The 17,560-nt window shown below is 54.1% G+C and overlaps 1 protein-coding gene across 2 annotated transcripts in view; it reads left to right on the top strand.

The window, feature by feature from the left end:
* The window catches only part of TLN1 (talin 1), a 31,154-nt gene extending 19,176 nt beyond the window's left edge, over nt 1-11,978 (top strand). For both annotated transcript variants that reach the window (XM_045840072.1, XM_045840071.1), the window contains 27 exons: nt 106-199; nt 286-375; nt 490-612; nt 1,698-1,841; nt 2,319-2,480; nt 2,714-2,854; nt 2,951-3,132; nt 3,329-3,461; nt 3,665-3,766; nt 3,858-4,028; nt 4,127-4,276; nt 4,388-4,489; nt 4,569-4,688; nt 5,364-5,510; nt 5,684-5,850; nt 5,946-6,129; nt 6,212-6,337; nt 6,437-6,553; nt 8,885-9,070; nt 9,190-9,297; nt 9,801-9,906; nt 10,147-10,271; nt 10,377-10,502; nt 10,620-10,682; nt 10,825-11,007; nt 11,145-11,273; nt 11,403-11,978. In XM_045840072.1, coding sequence (XP_045696028.1) covers nt 106-199; nt 286-375; nt 490-612; nt 1,698-1,841; nt 2,319-2,480; nt 2,714-2,854; nt 2,951-3,132; nt 3,329-3,461; nt 3,665-3,766; nt 3,858-4,028; nt 4,127-4,276; nt 4,388-4,489; nt 4,569-4,688; nt 5,364-5,510; nt 5,684-5,850; nt 5,946-6,129; nt 6,212-6,337; nt 6,437-6,553; nt 8,885-9,070; nt 9,190-9,297; nt 9,801-9,906; nt 10,147-10,271; nt 10,377-10,502; nt 10,620-10,682; nt 10,825-11,007; nt 11,145-11,273; nt 11,403-11,528 — 3,607 coding nt within the window. In that variant the 3' untranslated portion in view covers nt 11,529-11,978. The remainder of the gene's footprint in view (nt 1-105; nt 200-285; nt 376-489; nt 613-1,697; nt 1,842-2,318; nt 2,481-2,713; nt 2,855-2,950; nt 3,133-3,328; nt 3,462-3,664; nt 3,767-3,857; nt 4,029-4,126; nt 4,277-4,387; nt 4,490-4,568; nt 4,689-5,363; nt 5,511-5,683; nt 5,851-5,945; nt 6,130-6,211; nt 6,338-6,436; nt 6,554-8,884; nt 9,071-9,189; nt 9,298-9,800; nt 9,907-10,146; nt 10,272-10,376; nt 10,503-10,619; nt 10,683-10,824; nt 11,008-11,144; nt 11,274-11,402) is intronic.
* The last annotated feature ends 5,582 nt before the right edge of the window (nt 11,979-17,560 follow it).

Here is a 17,560-nt window from a genome sequence, read left to right as displayed (position 1 = left end):
GCAGGTGGTTCTATACAAAGGGAAATAGCTAGAGACTCCCCATGTATATAGGGCCTGGGAATGCTGACCTGGGCACTCATTCTCTCAACTCCCTGTCCCTCCCAGGGCCGTGACGGACAGCATCAACCAGCTCATCACCATGTGCACCCAGCAGGCGCCGGGCCAGAAAGAGTGTGACAACGCCCTGCGAGAACTGGAGGTGAGCACTTCGCACGGCTGAGTGTGAGGGAGGCGTTCTGGGTTTGGGGTGAGGGCGGTGTCTTACTTTGCTCTCCACCCACACAGACGGTCCGGGAACTCCTGGAGAACCCAGTCCAGCCCATCAATGACATGTCCTACTTTGGCTGCCTGGACAGTGTCATGGAGAACTCAAAGGCAAGTGCAGCCAGGAACCCAGGAGGGCAGAGGGCAGGACGATGGAGCTGACCAGGGGCTGCTCCGCCCCAGGGATGGCAGGACCTGACCCTCCTGACCCCCTCTGTTCCTTAGGTCCTGGGCGAGGCCATGACTGGCATCTCCCAAAATGCCAAGAACGGGAACCTGCCGGAGTTCGGAGAGGCCATCGCCACAGCTTCCAAGGCTCTCTGTGGCTTCACCGAGGCAGCAGCCCAGGTTATTCCCGGTGGTTCCTGGGATGCCCTGCTTCCCCATGTCCACCTCCTTCCTGTCAGCCTGACACTCACGTTCCATTTGCAAAGCCAGCTGCATGGACACGGGGTTCTTCATTCCCTTGATGTACAGATATGTGTCAGTGATCAGGAATGCCAGCGGTTCCGGTCACTTCACCCCAGACCCTGGCACTGACCTTGGCACTTCGGGTCATGCTTACACCATCCAGGCTGTGGCCCTTTTCCAGCCCTGGCTTCCTTGGTGTGGGCTAATTTTTTCATGTAATTATTACTTTATTAAAATAGTACCAGTGGCTACATTTCCAGTTACTCAGGTTACCACTTAACTTTGCTTTTTTCTACATTATAGAATATAAAACAACCATTAACTCTGAGAGCATTTTGCTTTAGTATACGAAGTCTTAATACTGGCTTGAATTCTTAATACTGGCTTAATACTGAGTTTATCATCTCAGACTGCTTCCCTGAAAGCCTGCCATCTAGCTCCCTTAGTCCCCCCTCCCTCCATTGTCCTTTCCCGTTTGGTGGCCTGCTCTGTGTGGCTTGACTTATTTCTGGAAGAGCAAGACGAGGAAAAAGCAAAGCCATCATGTAGTGAAGTATGAATTGAACCTTATGGTGGTCTTCCAGGCATAGAAAAAAGTTGGCAACCATTACACACATTCCCCTTTCCTCTTTCCAAGTCTCTGAAGCTTGGGGGTGTTGCGAATGTTAATTAGCCTAACAGCCTTCATGGTTTTAGAGCTGTGTCATTAGAAGAGGCTTTGCATGCCTGGGGTGAGGGCGGGGAGCTTTCTGTAGTGCCACTGTAGTTTGTTGATACCTTTAACTTAATTTGTTAATAACTTATTAGAGATGGTTTAATTGGTTAATAATCATTTTTTATTAATAGTTTGATGACTTCTTTAATTTGTTAATACCTAGTCTGTATAGTTCGATAATGCCTCCACTGTCATAGACCCCTTGTCACTAAACTTACCCCTACTCTCCTTTGTCCCCACTACCACTATTTGATTCCTACCGGAGGGATATTCTTTATTCCTCACCCCCAAATTTCTCTCTCCCCAGGCTGCATACCTGGTTGGTGTCTCTGACCCCAACAGCCAAGCAGGACAGCAAGGGCTGGTGGAGCCCACACAGTTTGCCCGTGCAAACCAGGCGATCCAGATGGCCTGTCAGAGCTTGGGGGAGCCTGGCTGTACCCAGGCCCAGGTAACTCCAGGGAACGGGTACCGTGGGCACGTCTGGGGAAGGGTCCTGGGCCAGGAGGACTGGCCCTGTGGGGAAGGAGGGAGACGCAGGCTGCAGGGGAGGCAAGGGCGAGAGCCATCTCTCACCTGCCACCCACGGCTTCTCTTTGGGCAGTTGTCTCTTCTCAGCACGTTTCTCATCATTCTTTCAGCTACTCCCGAGTTCACGACATCGCCGTAGATGTTTGAGCTTCCTCTCCTACTGACAGCGCTAGAATGCCTCCATTAGTGTGTCCGTCTTTCATCCCCTCGCCCCACACCCTGCTCATCTTTGCATCTCTCTGTCTCCCAAATCTTGACTTTTCAGGCAACCCTGTCTTTCCTAATTAGACTTCCAAAGGTATCGCTCTCCGTCCCCCAACCTAACACGGACCCCTCGCCGGGTGTGTGTACTCCCCTCCTGCCCACCTCATGCCTGTTCACTCGTCCGTCTCTCCAGGTGCTCTCCGCGGCCACCATTGTGGCCAAGCACACCTCTGCACTGTGCAACAGCTGCCGCCTGGCCTCTGCTCGCACTGCCAATCCCACCGCCAAGCGCCAGTTTGTACAGTCAGCCAAGGAGGTGGCCAACAGCACAGCCAATCTTGTCAAGACCATCAAGGTTCCCAGCATTTGAATCTCAGCCTTTCCCTGACCTGTCCAGCCTTCTCTCCCCTGAGACCCCCCACTATTCCCTGAGACCTTCTACCAAATTCCTCCCCGAGCCTGAGCCCTTTCCCATCCATGCTGGTCATCACCAGCCTGTCCCCACACCTTCAAGCCCAGGAGGGAGACCCGGGCTTCACCTGCTTTGCCCACAGTCCATCCTAAGGGCCCCTCTGTCACCCACCGCAGGCGCTGGATGGGGCCTTCACCGAGGAGAACCGTGCCCAGTGCCAAGCAGCCACGGCCCCGCTGCTGGAGGCGGTGGACAACCTGAGTGCCTTTGCATCCAACCCTGAGTTCGCCAGCATTCCTGCCCAGATCAGCCCTGAGGTGAGGTGGCAAATGTGAAGGGAGGAGTGACGGGCCAACTGCCATCCCATGTCCTTGGGAGCCGTGAGACCCACCTCCCTCCACCCCCCTCCCCAGGGCCGGGCTGCCATGGAGCCCATCGTGAGCTCTGCCAAGACGATGCTGGAGAGCGCCGGGGGGCTGATCCAGACGGCCCGGGCCCTGGCGGTCAATCCCCGGGACCCGCCACGCTGGTCGGTGCTGGCCAGCCACTCCCGCACTGTCTCAGACTCCATTAAGAAGCTTATCACAAGCATGAGGTACTGAGGGGATGTGGAGAACCGGGGTAATGGGGGACATACCCTGTGGCAGAATGGAGGGGCGGGCACCTAGGTGCAAGTACATGGGATGGTGTGGGAGGACCCTGTTGTCCGAGATTTGGGGCACACGGGAGAGATGGGCTGGCTCTGATTCAAGGGGATATTCTTGGTGTTGGAGCCTGTGATGTATGTGCAGGGACAAGGCTCCAGGCCAGCTGGAGTGTGAGACGGCCATCGCAGCTCTGAACAGCTGTCTACGGGACCTAGACCAGGCCTCCCTTGCTGCAGTCAGCCAGCAGCTTGCTCCCCGGGAGGGAATCTCTCAAGAGGTAAGGGGGAGGGAGGCTACGTGAAAGGTTGCGTCCGGAAAGGGAGAGGGCAGTCTTGAAGACGGAATTCAGGAATGGGCTTCAGAGGGACTTCTGGAACGTGCCGAGGGGTTCGTTAGTCTGGTGTGGAAGGAGGTGTGGGGTCCTGTGGGAGTGGAGGGTCTCATTCCAGGTCTCAGGGCTAACGTCTGCTTCTTCTTCAGGCCTTGCACACTCAGATGCTCACCGCAGTGCAGGAAATCTCCCATCTTATTGAGCCTCTGGCCAGTGCTGCCCGGGCTGAGGCCTCCCAGCTGGGACACAAGGTATCTGGGGATAAGAGGGGAGCCCCACGGGTAGGGCGGAGGAGGGTACCTGGCCCAGCTGACCCCCACCCATTCCAACGCTTTGCCTCAGGTGTCCCAGATGGCCCAGTACTTTGAGCCGCTCACCCTGGCTGCAGTGGGCGCTGCCTCCAAGACCCTGAGCCACCCACAGCAGATGGCACTCCTGGACCAGACGAAAACCTTGGCGGAGTCTGCCCTGCAGTTGCTGTACACAGCCAAGGAGGCTGGCGGCAACCCCAAGGTATCGAGGGCTGGGAGGGAGGGGCCGCTACTAGATAGGGGTGTGAGAAGCAGGAACAGGACCCCCGCACACAAACACTCACTCACTCCAACCCACAGCAAGCAGCTAACACCCAGGAAGCCCTGGAAGAGGCTGTGCAGATGATGACAGAGGCCGTAGAGGACCTGACAACAACCCTCAACGAGGCAGCCAGTGCCGCTGGGGTGGTCGGTGGCATGGTGGACTCCATCACCCAGGCCATCAACCAGGTGAGAGTCATGGGGTGCCTGTGGACACCGAGGCTGCCCTGGGCCAGGGCTCCTGAGCACCGTGGCAGAGACCGTGACGATCTTTCCCCTTTCCTTACTCTCCCCCCTCAGCTAGATGAAGGACCCATGGGTGAACCAGAAGGTTCCTTCGTGGATTACCAGACTACTATGGTGCGGACAGCCAAGGCCATTGCTGTCACCGTTCAGGAGATGGTGAGTTCAGGAGAGTATAAGAGGACTGCCCTCGGGGAGCTGAGTTTGGACGTAACTTCACCTTTTCCGTTATTACCAGGTAACCAAGTCAAACACGAGCCCGGAAGAGCTGGGCCCTCTCGCTAACCAGCTGACCAGCGACTACGGACGGCTGGCCTCGCAGGCCAAGCCTGCGGCTGTGGCTGCTGAGAATGAAGAGGTGAGCGTGGAGGCAGCTCTCACCTCCCCCCTGCTCCTCACAGAGACCCCAGCGCATGTCAGCCTCTGGGGGACACACCCGCAGGGCCACTCCACTGAAAGAGTGACCAGAGCTCTGTGTAGGGATGGGTTCAAAGCCATCAGTTATGGGGACAAAGGGGGCAGCCTGGGATCTAGGATTCCCCAGTCCACTGCTCCGGCCTCTGCCAAGTCTCCTCTGGGCCTAGGGCTGCGGCTCTGTTCCGCTGCAAGTCTGTATCCCCCCTTAGTTCCTCCTTGTAGCAGAGCTGGGAAGCTCTTCCTTCCCTAAGCTCCCGGCTTTCCAAGAAAGCAAGTAACTGGATCTCAACGAGATACACCCAATCCCCATCCTAAAACCCTTCACAACTGCATAGAGGCCAAATTGTAATCCCCGACCAGCCCTCTGATTCAAATACTCCTGCATAAGGTGCTTCTCCCCCTTCCTCCTCACTGTGCTTAACACAGTCCGCACCAGCTGATGCCCGCATGCTATTATTATCCCTGTGTGGGGGTGACCTCCTGCCGCAAGGGTATGAAACAGGAAAAGTCTGTGTGCTACGACGCATGTTTTTAGGTATTTACCGACTCTTCCAAGCCCAGTGGAATTGTCTGAGTGCTTCTGGTAAAATCCGTGTCCTCTCCCATCTGCTCACAGATAGGCGCCCACATCAAGCATCGGGTGCAGGAGCTGGGACATGGCTGTTCTGCTCTGGTCACCAAGGCCGGCGCCCTGCAGTGCAGCCCCAGTGACTCCTACACCAAGAAGGAGCTCATAGAGTGCGCCCGGAGAGTCTCTGAAAAGGTGACTGACTGTGCTTCTCCCAGCGGACTGGGGGACTGGCTCTCCAGCCTTGCAGACCTTCCCATCCCCCTCCAGCTGTCCCAGCGCTCTCCTCTGTCCCTTCTCCCTGGCACCCGGTGACCTTTGCATTTCACATGGCACCTGCCAGTCATTGTGTGACTTCCCTCTCCCAGGTCTCCCACGTGCTGGCTGCACTCCAAGCTGGGAATCGCGGCACCCAGGCCTGCATCACGGCGGCCAGTGCTGTGTCCGGCATCATTGCTGACCTGGACACCACCATCATGTTTGCCACCGCTGGCACACTCAACCGTGAGGGTGCCGAAACTTTTGCTGACCACAGGTGAGGAGGAAATGGGGCCTCAGGGAGGCAGGGTGGGGTGAGGCCAGAAGAGGCTGGAGGAATGGGGTACCTGACTAGGCTGGGCCCTCTCTCAGGGAGGGAATCCTGAAGACTGCAAAAGTGCTGGTGGAAGACACCAAGGTCCTGGTGCAGAATGCAGCTGGGAGCCAGGAGAAGTTGGCACAGGCCGCCCAGTCATCTGTGGCCACCATCACCCGCCTCGCCGACGTGGTGAAGCTGGGTGCAGCCAGCTTGGGATCCGAGGACCCTGAGACGCAGGTATCTACCTCACAGCACTAATTCTAGCCAGAGCCACTTCCTGTTCTCCCTGTAACTCCCACAAGCTGCTGCCGTCCCACAGGTGGTGCTGATCAACGCAGTGAAAGATGTGGCCAAGGCCCTGGGAGATCTCATCAGCGCAACAAAGGCCGCAGCTGGCAAAGTCGGGGATGACCCTGCTGTGTGGCAGCTCAAGAACTCCGCCAAGGTTCGAGGGATGAGAGCAACCTCAGGGAAGGGGGCGGGTCAGCGTGCCTCCTCCTGTTCCTTAGCATGACCCCCTCCCCTGCCCCTCTGACACCACTAGGTGATGGTGACCAATGTGACGTCATTGCTGAAGACTGTGAAAGCTGTGGAAGACGAGGCTACCAAAGGCACACGGGCCCTGGAGGCAACCACAGAACACATACGGCAGGAGCTGGCGGTGAGCACGAGTCGGCACCAGGCCCTCGAGTCAGAGAGAGGGGTCGTGCTAGACTGGGAGGCCGTACCTCACGGGTATTCACAGAACTGCACACAGGCCCACACGTTCCTCTCGCTCACGGCCAGACTTCCTAAGTGAGCTGCACTCGGGTCCTCCCTCCTCACCTTTTTACCGCTCGACAGCCATCTCCGTTCACCACCGCACTCCCTCTTCCTCCCGTCACCCGTGGCCTGTTAGTTGTCACATTTAGTGGCCTCTTGGCCTTATCCTCTGCAAACATTTCCAGAGCATTTGAGTGTGGTGTAAGCCTCTCTCTGAGATTTTTTTCTTTGGCTTTTTTCTTTTTTGAGAGAGAGGGAGAGGGAGAGAAAGGAAGGAAGTAGCGAAGAGATGAACCCACAACCTTGGCATATCGGGACGATGCTCTAACCAGATGAACTTCCTGGCCGGGGCCTTCCTTTGGTTTTCTTTCTTTTCTTTTTTAATTTTTTTTTATCGTTGTTTAATTACAGTTGTCCACATTTTACCCCCATTGCTCTCTCCTGCCCTGCCCACCCCACCCCCCGCTGGATTTCTTGACCCTGGTGTTTCTCTCGCCTGTCTAACATTTCTTCCAGAGTCATCATCAAATCAGCTTCCACAGAGTAAACCAGGCCTTCCCAAATGGTACAGATAGCCCTCTTTCTGTGCTCTCTTTGCAAATTCAGCCGCATGCATTATTGTTCTCTAAGAAGTTGACTTCCAGTTCTGAGTTGTTATTTTCAATGGCATACTTGACTTTACCAACGAGATTCAGTGCTTTCCAACCAGCTGTTCTTCCTGACACGCTACTTCCTGTTAATGGTGGTAGCAGCCTCCCAGTCATGGAGATGCCCCTCGGTCATCTTTGACTTCCCTGTCCTAATCCCCGTATCCAGGCTATTGCTGAGTCCTTCCAACGACCCGTCTCCCCTACTCTGTTTTCACCTCTCCTTGGAGATGTCCACACTGGAGCTTTCAACTTTGTGCCTCCCAAACCTGGCCACTCCCTTGTCCTTCACATCTCAGTAAACGTCACCTTTCAGTGACTCCGTTCCAGCTGTAACGTTTTCTCTCACTCCCCACATCTCGGCCCATCAGCAGTTCTTGCTGGTGCTGCCTCCTGACCTTACCTTCTCCCCTCCCCGCTCTGCCGCCTCCGCCTGTCCAGACTATCAGTCCGTAGTTGTGTGTATGCCATAGCCTTGATCTTGCCTCCCTGCTTCTGCGCTCACCCCCTCCCCAATACGTTTTCTCTACAAAGCAGCCAGAATTATCTTACTAATAAAATATAAATTATGTCATTTTACTGCCTAAAACCTTTTAGTGATGGCCCTGGCTTCTGCGGTAGAATTCACACTCTCTACCATTGCCACCCTATCCCCATGGCCCCTGCTGGCTTCCTGAAACCCATCCTACCCCTCTCTTCCTTTTCTGCCCCCCAGGCCCTTCATGCTCTGTCAGTTCTTGCCCACTCAAGGCCCTTGCACTGGCTTTTCTCCAGCTTTTTGAATATTTGGCTCCTTCCAATCCTTCAGGCCTCAGCTTAAAAGTCTGCCTCAGAGAGGCCTTCCCTGACCACCTGTCTGAAACAGGACCTCGTCTTTCTCTCTCTGCACAGCACCCCCTTTATGTTCCTTTATAGCTCGAATAATAGTCTTTAGTTTTTCTGCTTGTTTGCTTGCCTTTTGCCTGCATCCAAAACCAGAGTGTAAGCGCCTTGTCTGCCTTTTTCCCCCATTACATCCCTAGCACCCCACACCGAATCTGCCACCTGGCTGGTCTTTAACAATTTGTTGCAGGGACACATACGTGGAAGAATTTTTATCACTTTTGTGTATTATGTAAAGTCCTAAGTTCCTTGGTCTGATAGTCAAGGCCCCAACAACCTTTTCTCCACCATCCCTTCAGACTCCCCCACCCGAATCCTGGTTATGCCCGCCCCACCGTTTCCCTGAAATACTCTGCTGCTACCTAGACCTCTGAAGACCCAGTTCTTTCCTGCCTCACCTCAGCCACTGATTCAGGGCTTCTCTGTAGTTTAGTTTAGTTTTGAGATAGAATGAAAAACCCATCTCAAAAAACTGCTGCTGTAATTTCACACAAACCCTCCCCAGTCCTTTCAGTCAGAAATGACCAGCTGCCTGCTATTATATCAGCTGTGAATGTGTGAACTTCTCCAAGGACTTGACCTACAAGAAGTGCTCGGTGACTGCCTGCTGAGGGAACACGTGGATGGATGAACCAGATGACCCGAGCACCGCATTGTGTTGGTCTCACTGTGAAACCTTTCCTCTCGTTCTGCCCCAACAGGTCTTCTGTTCGCCGGAGCCACCTGCCAAGACTTCCACCCCAGAAGATTTCATCCGAATGACCAAGGGAATCACCATGGCAACAGCCAAAGCCGTTGCTGCTGGCAACTCCTGTCGCCAGGAAGATGTCATTGCCACAGCCAACCTGAGTCGTCGTGCCATTGCAGACATGCTCCGGGCTTGCAAGGTAGAAACCCTGAGAGCAAGGCAACTTGAGGACAGAACATGAAGCGGAGAAACTGGAGGGGTTCGGGGCACCTGGAGCTCTTTGGGACCCTAAAGTTAACGTGTTACTCTGTGCTGTAGGAAGCTGCTTACCACCCAGAAGTGGCCCCTGATGTGCGGCTTCGAGCCCTGCACTATGGCCGGGAGTGCGCCAATGGCTACCTGGAGCTGCTGGACCACGTGCTCCTGGTAAGGAGGGAGCTGTCTGCTCCTCACACCGGCCTCCCCGAGTGCACGGTCCTCGTCCCACGTGCCTCAGACACAGCTCTGTAATATTTTGTTCAAATCTCCTCCCCTCCTCACCATCTTATTTCCCAAATCTGTTCTCATTTCCAAGCCTCCCTTCCACTGGGGCCCCGTCACTCTTAGCATCTTTGGTTCTCCCACTTACCTCTTCCTCTCCTTTTTCTTATTTCCTCTCTTCCCACCTGATCTCCTCCTTCTCTCTACCTTCGTCATCTCTTCTTCTCATTTCATCATTCTCCCTGCTCCTTGTCAGCCGGTGAGTGACACGCAGCCCCTCTGTCTTTACCACGTGTGCAGAGTGCACCTGGACGGGCGGCTTGGTGCTTGCGGGCCGTGGCATGAAGCGGCTGTGGGATGGTGTTGGTGGTCCATGGTCTGCCCTGATTTGAGGTCAGGGTAGAAGCTAAGGTCTGATGCTCTCTGCTCCCTGCCCCTTTCTTCCCCAGACTCTGCAGAAGCCAAGCCCGGAATTGAAGCAGCAATTGACAGGACACTCAAAGCGTGTCGCTGGTTCAGTCACTGAGCTCATCCAGGCTGCTGAGGCCATGAAGGGTGAGGATTGACCCGGGGCAGGGAGGAAGGGGACACTTTTGTTGTGGGGAGGTCCCTGCTTTCCAGTCGGACTGCTCTGAGCCAGCCTCTGCCTGTAGTCCCCACAGGTGCCGTGGGCCAGGTGATACTAACCATGCTGCCCAGAGCATGGGCCAGGTGATACTAACCAACCATGCTGCCCAGAGCTCCTGACCTCCCTGCTCTGGCTCAGCCCCTTCCTTACCCCCTTCATCCCCCCAGGAACAGAGTGGGTGGACCCAGAGGACCCCACAGTCATTGCTGAGAATGAGCTCCTGGGAGCTGCAGCCGCCATTGAGGCCGCAGCCAAAAAGCTAGAGCAGCTGAAGCCCCGAGCCAAACCCAAGGTCAGTCCTGCTCCTTCCCTCCTCCGTACCCTCCTACTGGCAGAAAGTCCCCACCTCAGCCCTCTTATTTTGCGTCTCTCTCTGCAACCTTTGCTTCCATTGCAGGAGGCGGATGAGTCATTGAACTTTGAGGAGCAGATACTGGAAGCTGCCAAGTCCATTGCAGCAGCTACTAGTGCCCTGGTCAAGGCTGCATCAGCTGCCCAGAGGGAACTGGTAGCCCAAGGGAAGGTAAGTCCTTGGATACCCAGAAGCACGGCGACCAGCAGCCGCTTTGTAACTAATGGGAGGCCTTTATATACACGTGGAGAGCACAGATCGGAACAGACCCTCCTCCTTCCTCCACAGGTGGGCGCCATTCCAGCCAACGCACTGGATGACGGGCAGTGGTCCCAGGGCCTCATTTCTGCTGTGAGTGCACAACACCCCCTTGGTCTCTCTGAACTGGAGCGACCTGAGAGGACTAGTGAGGGCATGGACTAGTGAGGGCATGGACTAGTGAGGGCATGGACCAGGGCAAAAGGCATATTTTAATTTTGTCTCCTCACTTCAGGCCCGGATGGTGGCTGCAGCCACCAACAATCTGTGTGAGGCTGCCAATGCAGCTGTGCAAGGCCACGCCAGCCAAGAGAAGCTCATCTCATCAGCCAAGCAGGTAGCTGCCTCCACAGCCCAGCTCCTTGTGGCCTGCAAGGTCAAGGCTGACCAGGATTCTGAGGCAATGAAACGGCTTCAGGTGAGGAACTTTAACCCATCCCACTGTACCTTGGGCTGTACTACATTAAATTGTCACCCGCAAGACATGCTTTTCTGTTGGGGAACTCTCCCAGCTGGGACGCTGCCTGAATTCTCTCATGCCTTCTCTCTGCCCAGGTTGCTGGCAATGCCGTGAAGCGAGCCTCAGACAACCTGGTGAAGGCGGCACAGAAGGCAGCAGCCTTTGAAGACGAGGAGAACGAGACAGTGGTGGTGAAGGAGAAGATGGTTGGCGGCATTGCCCAGGTGAGCTTTGTCTCGGGCACTCTGAGGGATAGCAGCTGCAGGGCAGTCACGTTGCCTGTGCTGGTCCCACCTGCCCTGTGCCCTGGTGCACACACTTGCTGAACTGAGTCTCTGGTCCCCGTCCCTCAGATCATTGCTGCACAGGAAGAGATGCTCCGGAAGGAACGAGAGCTGGAAGAGGCGCGGAAGAAGCTAGCCCAGATCCGACAGCAACAGTACAAGTTCCTGCCTTCAGAGCTTCGAGACGAGCACTAGGGCCTCGCTTCTATTTAAAGCAGACCCAGCCCAGAGACTGTGCCTGCCACTACCAAAGCCTCCTGGGCTGTCGGGCCCAACCCGCCCAACCCCAGCACTCTCCAAAGTGGCTGCCAAACCCTGGGCCTGGCTCCGCCCAGTCCCGCTGCACATCCCTTGTCCTTTCCCTGCTCCAAGTGCCTTCATGCCCTAGGGCCCCCTAAGTGCCTGCCCCTCCCCAGAGTATTAACGCTCCAAGAGTATTATTAACGCTGCTGTACCTCAATCTGAACCTGCCAGGGCCCCGGCCCGTTCCACCCTGCCAGCAGCTTCTGGCAAGTCCCCACAGCCTCAGCTCTACTCATCCTTTTTTGATACTCTTCCTCCTTGCACCCCCAGCTCCCTGTGGTTGGGCTGTGGGGTCGTAAGCCCCAAACAAGTCACGCTCTAATAAAGGTGATTCTGCCTGCACCTCTGCCTGGCTCGACGAGGAGACGGGAGACTCCCACAAGGCGGTGGAGGAGAGAATGGAACGGCGTTCTGTCACCAGCTTGCTCTGACTCGGGAATGGAGCGAGGCCCCTTCCTCCTCCTCGCACCTAGACCCCTGAGGGCATCCTCATCAGAAAGCTGTCCCTGGGAAGTCATACTCCTGTTGTCCCCGATTTCACTGGCCAGCTCCTGTGCCCCACCAAGTATCATTCTTCTGTTGCAGGAACAGCCACTGCCACTGAGCTTTGTGGCTACAAGGGACACTCTGTTCTTCCTAACTGCTCAGTGTGTTGTGAACAAATTCATTTCCTGACCAAATTCAAATTTGCAAAAGCAGCTTTGCTAAAAATAATAAGCCGATAAAATACAAGTGTCTGGGCCTAAGAGAATTGGTTGAGGCATTTAACAAGCAAAAAACCCAACTGAGGCCGCCTCGGGTCGGTTCTACTGTTGACTGGGTTGGGGCACGTCTTGTCCCTCCAAGGCCTTGTCCCACTGCCTAGAACAGCACTAGAAGAAAAGGAACTGAGAGCCTGACCCACATGTGAGACTGTGGAGGTAGGGGCAGAGCTCCCCTAGTGGCCAGGCGGGTGCTGGTAGCCCTGTTCAGCGGCCCTGCTAATCTAGAGGTTTGAGGAGAGAGGTGGTGGGGGAGGAGGGAGGGGGGTGGGGTGCGCTTCCACTTCCTTCCACATTCGCCCCTCTGCCCGCACTGCACAGACCATGTGGCAGACCCCTTAGGTCTGCCACTGTTTTCATGCACGATTCTTGAACCAGCCCCGCTGCCCAGCTTGTTATTTCCTTGCTTCTCCAAGTGGAACACAAACACCAACCATCTGCCCCTACTCTGGGTTCCTTCCACCTCCTTGAAGCCGTGACATCTACTCCCACCCAGTCAGAGTCAGCGTAAAGTACACAGAATTACTTTATCCTCCCCAGGGTAACCCGTGAGGGAAGGTGCCAACTTCCTGCCATTACTCCTGTCACTTGTGATTAATTCATTCAATATTTACTAAGCCATGCCTGTGCTAAGCACTGGAAAATAGAGATGTATTATCACCTCCCTGACGCAAAAGACTGGCAACTCCCATACACACTGCTGTGGCTCTCTAACCAGATTTAATGTCCCAGCATCATGAGCTGAGGATCTTAGGGATCAAATCCCTTCTCCAGCCTCTCCAACAAGTGCTAGTCTAGACTGTCGAACTCCAGTATGAGCTCTGGGCAGCTGTTCACTGCTGCTGCCACTTCCCTGCATGTCTCCACGTCCCCAGACACATACCTCTCACTAGTGATGCCTCAGGGAGCATTCTGGGGAGAGACTTGAATGCCCACTGGACCAGCAGCTCTTAAAACATGGTCCTCAGGCACAGGGGTTCCCGAGACCCTTTCATGGGTCCATAAGGTCAAGATTATTTTCATAGTAACACTAAGACGTTGCTTTCCTTTTCCAGCGTCAGCATTTATACTGATGGTGCAAAATGTTGGTGGGTAAACTGCCTTAGCACAAATTGAGGCAGTGCACTAATAGTCATTGTATTCTTACCACCATGCACCAGCAATTTAAAGATAAATGCTAGTAGCTTCACTTAAGACTGTCCTTGATGAAGCAGTGAAACCGTATGAAACCTGTTCCTTGAATAACAAGTCTTTTCAGTATTCTGGGGAATGTACTGGGAAGTAAGCACTGAGCCCGTTTGCTGTGCACAAGAGCATGACGGTGTCTTGAGGAAAACACTTAGCTGTTTTTTATTTTGTGCTGTCAGCTGAACCAGCCACCTTTTTCACAGAACTCCACACTGACTTGAAAGAATGATTGGCAGAGAGACCATGATTATCAGACCTGGGTAGCAGGCAGAACTTTTCTGAAAAAGGAACAGAGTGAGTCTGTCAATTCAGAGAAAAACCTGGCAGTATTTATCGCCGATGATACAATGGAGCTTTCAAGCGAAAATCAGAATTTTGAAAATGTACCTGCCACCATGAGCTTCACAACTTAAAGTTCTCAAAACTGAAAACAGACTTACCTGTTAAAACCAGTCTTGATATTTTGGAATGTGATTTTTAAAAATAATGTATACTTAAATGTGCCAACATTTGGAACACCTGCATAGCTTGGTGACTCAGTATTTTCCAAATGACCATGATGTTACAAAATTATCCCTGGGTAAAAGAGCCAACCAAAGTGCAATACAGACCAAAGGAATTTAATGTAAAATAATAAAAAAGTTTATTGATAATGGTTTCAGGTTTCACATTGCAACTAACCCTTAAGAAACTACCAGAAACTATCTTTTCCCACATTTCCAAGTGAGACTAGATTTTCTTCATATATAGTACTTCAAACCAAAATATAGCAAAAGAAAGCCAAGTGGGTTCTGAAAATCCAGCTGTAATCTATTAAGTCAGATATTAAGGAGATTTGCAAAAATGTAAAATAACATCCTCACTAATTTAGGGAGGTGAATATATTGTTTGTGTATGGGCTTATTTCTATGAATATTTTTAAATTTTCTCAGCTCCCATTTAAATATGTTAAGTTGGTAGATATAACCCACTTGAAATGCCACTCTTAATTTCTAAAAGTGTAAGGGGTTTTCAGACCAAAAAGTTTCATAGCTGCCACACGAGACCACGAGTTCCTCTAGATCCGCATGGTGTTGGTGTCTTTGCACACCTGGAAACCGGTGCCTAAAAACTCACCCGGTGAACACTTAGCAAGTGCCACTTCTATGCCTGATGCCACTCTAGGCATTGGGGGTTCATAATTGAAAAAGTCCCTGTTCTGGAGGAGACAGACCAGTGGAGGAGACAGACAGGTAGAAGAACAGTTAGACAAGGGCTCTGACGAGAGTGACGGGAGCCTGCCCCGAGAGCACACGTGGATCAGATGGAGAGGGTGGGAGAGGAGGTAGCCAGGGGATACTTCCCAGAACAGGCACTTGATCTAAATCTTTAAAACCTGTACTTGAACAACAATTTAAAAACAAAACAAAACACCTTTAAGGCCATCAGATTTCAGCTAAGGGAAGAGCATGTTAGGGAACAGAGACAATGCATAAAAGTGGAAGAAGCTTTAAGAAAAGTATGGCTAGCCCTGGAGTGGTAGCTCAGTTGGTTAGAGCATCACCAATGTCCAGTCAGGGAACACACGAGAAGCAACCAATGCATGCACGAGTAAGTGGAACAACAAGTCTCTCTTCTTCTAAAATCAATAAATACATTTAAAAAGCTTTTTTAAAGCATGGCTCTTCACAGTGCCTACTTGAAACAGTATGAACAGTATGAACACAGCATGAAGTCCAAGCCTGTGTATCAGGGGTGGGGCTGGGAGTGAAAGGTGAGGCTAGAATAAAGTCGAGACTGTAAAATGAATGCATTTAAAAACAAGAGATAAAATAAAAGATTTTTAAAAGAGGCTAGAGAGGTAGGCAGGGGCCGAAACAAAGGGCCTTCAATACCATATTAAGAAATGTGGACTTCTATCCTCAAGGGAGGGAGAAGGGAGGGAGAAGGGAGGAGTTAGGGAGGGTTTTAGGATCGCATTCGCACCAAATTTTAAAAAGAACTTTGGGCCCTGGTGGCTCAGTTGGCTGGAGCGTGGGAGCACCATCCTGTACACCAAAAAGTTCTGGGTTTGATTCCTGTTCAGGTCATACCCAGGTTTCAGGTTTGATCCCCTGCTTTGGGTGCCTATGGAAGGCATCAGATCTCTCTCTCTCTCTCTCTCTCTCTCTCTCTCTCTCTCTCTTTCTCTCTCATTTATGGGCATATCCTCGGGTGAGGGATAATAAAACAAAACTGTTGGTTAAGGGACTCCTCCATTAAAAATCGTTTTGGTAGCAATGCAGAGGACTATTTGAATGAAGGAATGGGTTGGAGAACTAGGAGTAAGACCACAACAGACCCAGCTAGAAGGTAACAAAACGAAATGCCTAAGGCAACCCTCGAGACCCTGGAGAGGAACCACATTTGTAGGAAGTACGATCTACTATTTACAATCTACGATCTACGGAATTACGTGGATGTGGAAAGTGAGGAACTGGGAGCGCTTGACCATGTCCAGGGGTCAAACACTGGCTACAGGCGGATGGAGGTGTCTCTCCTGAGTTTTGGGAAAGCAGGGAGATGGACGGGAGTTAACAGTACGAAGTCGTGGATGTTCCATGTGTAGCAGCTGACAGCTGAGCAGATCTAAATACATTTACGAGTCCCTCCCCGCCTCCGGGCCGGGCTTCCACGGTCCCCACCCCCAACCAGCAAAAGCCAGGCCTCCCACCCCTCTGCCCCTGGGAAGCTGGGCAAAGCGCTCCCTCTGCCTGGTCTCCCTCACCTCCCCCGAGGCGGCCCCCCACTTCCTCTGCCCCGCCCCACCCCGAGGAAAAACCAGAGCAGCCCCGCGCCCACGCTTCAGACTTTACGACCCTAGGACCCGGTTCTGGGGACTGTTTCTTGCGGTCTGGTTTGGAGGAGGCATCGCTCCCTCTGGTCCCGACGCGGCAGCTCAGCTCTCCCAGCCCGGCCCAGCCCAGCTCCGCCTCCCCACGGAGAAACATCCCAAAAAAGGGCAGAAAAGACATTTCGGCTTAAAGCTGGCCCACAAGGGACGAGAGGAGAGTCTGCAGAGGAAAAGGGAGCAGGGAGGGCGCGCAGGGCAACAAGGGAGAGGGGAAAGTAGAGGGCGACTGGAGACTGGAGACTGGACAGGGGGTCGAACTCCGAGGGCTGGGTGCGGGCGAGAGAAGGGGTGGACAGGGACGCGTCCCGGGTGGGGTTGAGGGCGGCCGGCGTGCGTGTACCGCCCAGCCGTAGCCGCGTGGAAAATATGCGGGGCACGTGGGGGCGGGGCAGGAGGAGCGCGGAGTTGGGTTCCCAGCCGCCGGGCGACTGTAGAGGAGGGGCCCTGGCTCCAGGGACCGGGGCTGGAAGGGGGAAGCGAGGGGAGGAGAGGTCAAGCCCAACCTCGGGGGCACAACCCGGACCATGTTCTGCATTGCGACCGGGGCAGCCTCTGGGCTCCGCTCCCGCCTCAGTTTCCCCAAGTCCCTGGTAAGGCTTTACGTTATCACTACCACACCGGTAACGCAAATCCAGAGCCTGGGACTCAGGGTAAACTGAGGCACTGGAACCAGGGAGGAGCCCCGCCTCCCAAGAGACATTTAATCTGGGGGGATTTACAGGAAACTTCTAAATTAAGGGCAGCGGCTGCTGCAGCTGAGGGGGGTGAGGGAGCACTCGGGTCCCTGTGCCGGCGCAGCTGCCGTGAGCTCACGCCCCGAAATAGCCCTAGGGGCCCCAGCCGCAGCTGCCGCGGGACCAAGCTGTCACTCAGAGTCAACGCGGAGCCCCCCGGCCCGAGGGTCCCCTCCCCTCCCCAACGCTGTGTTAGGATTTTTTAGCAGACAGTCCCGGCTACTTTCCCTTCCGACGGCTAGGGGGAGGGGAGGTAAGAGGGGGCGGGGCCTCGAGGAGGCGGTCCCGAGGGGGTGGACGCAGGGGGCGACCGCGCCCCCCGTCCAGGCTGTGCTTCTGCCCCTACAAGGTTTTGGCCGCGGTGGGGGA

Source organism: Phyllostomus hastatus, unplaced genomic scaffold, assembly GCF_019186645.2.
Source record: "Phyllostomus hastatus isolate PE091 unplaced genomic scaffold, TTU_PhHast_1.1 phas_contig_34, whole genome shotgun sequence".
In the NCBI taxonomy this organism is placed as follows: Eukaryota; Metazoa; Chordata; class Mammalia; order Chiroptera; family Phyllostomidae; genus Phyllostomus; species Phyllostomus hastatus.
Note: the sequence above shows the minus strand (reverse complement) of the source record. Positions and strands in the feature narration are given on the sequence as shown.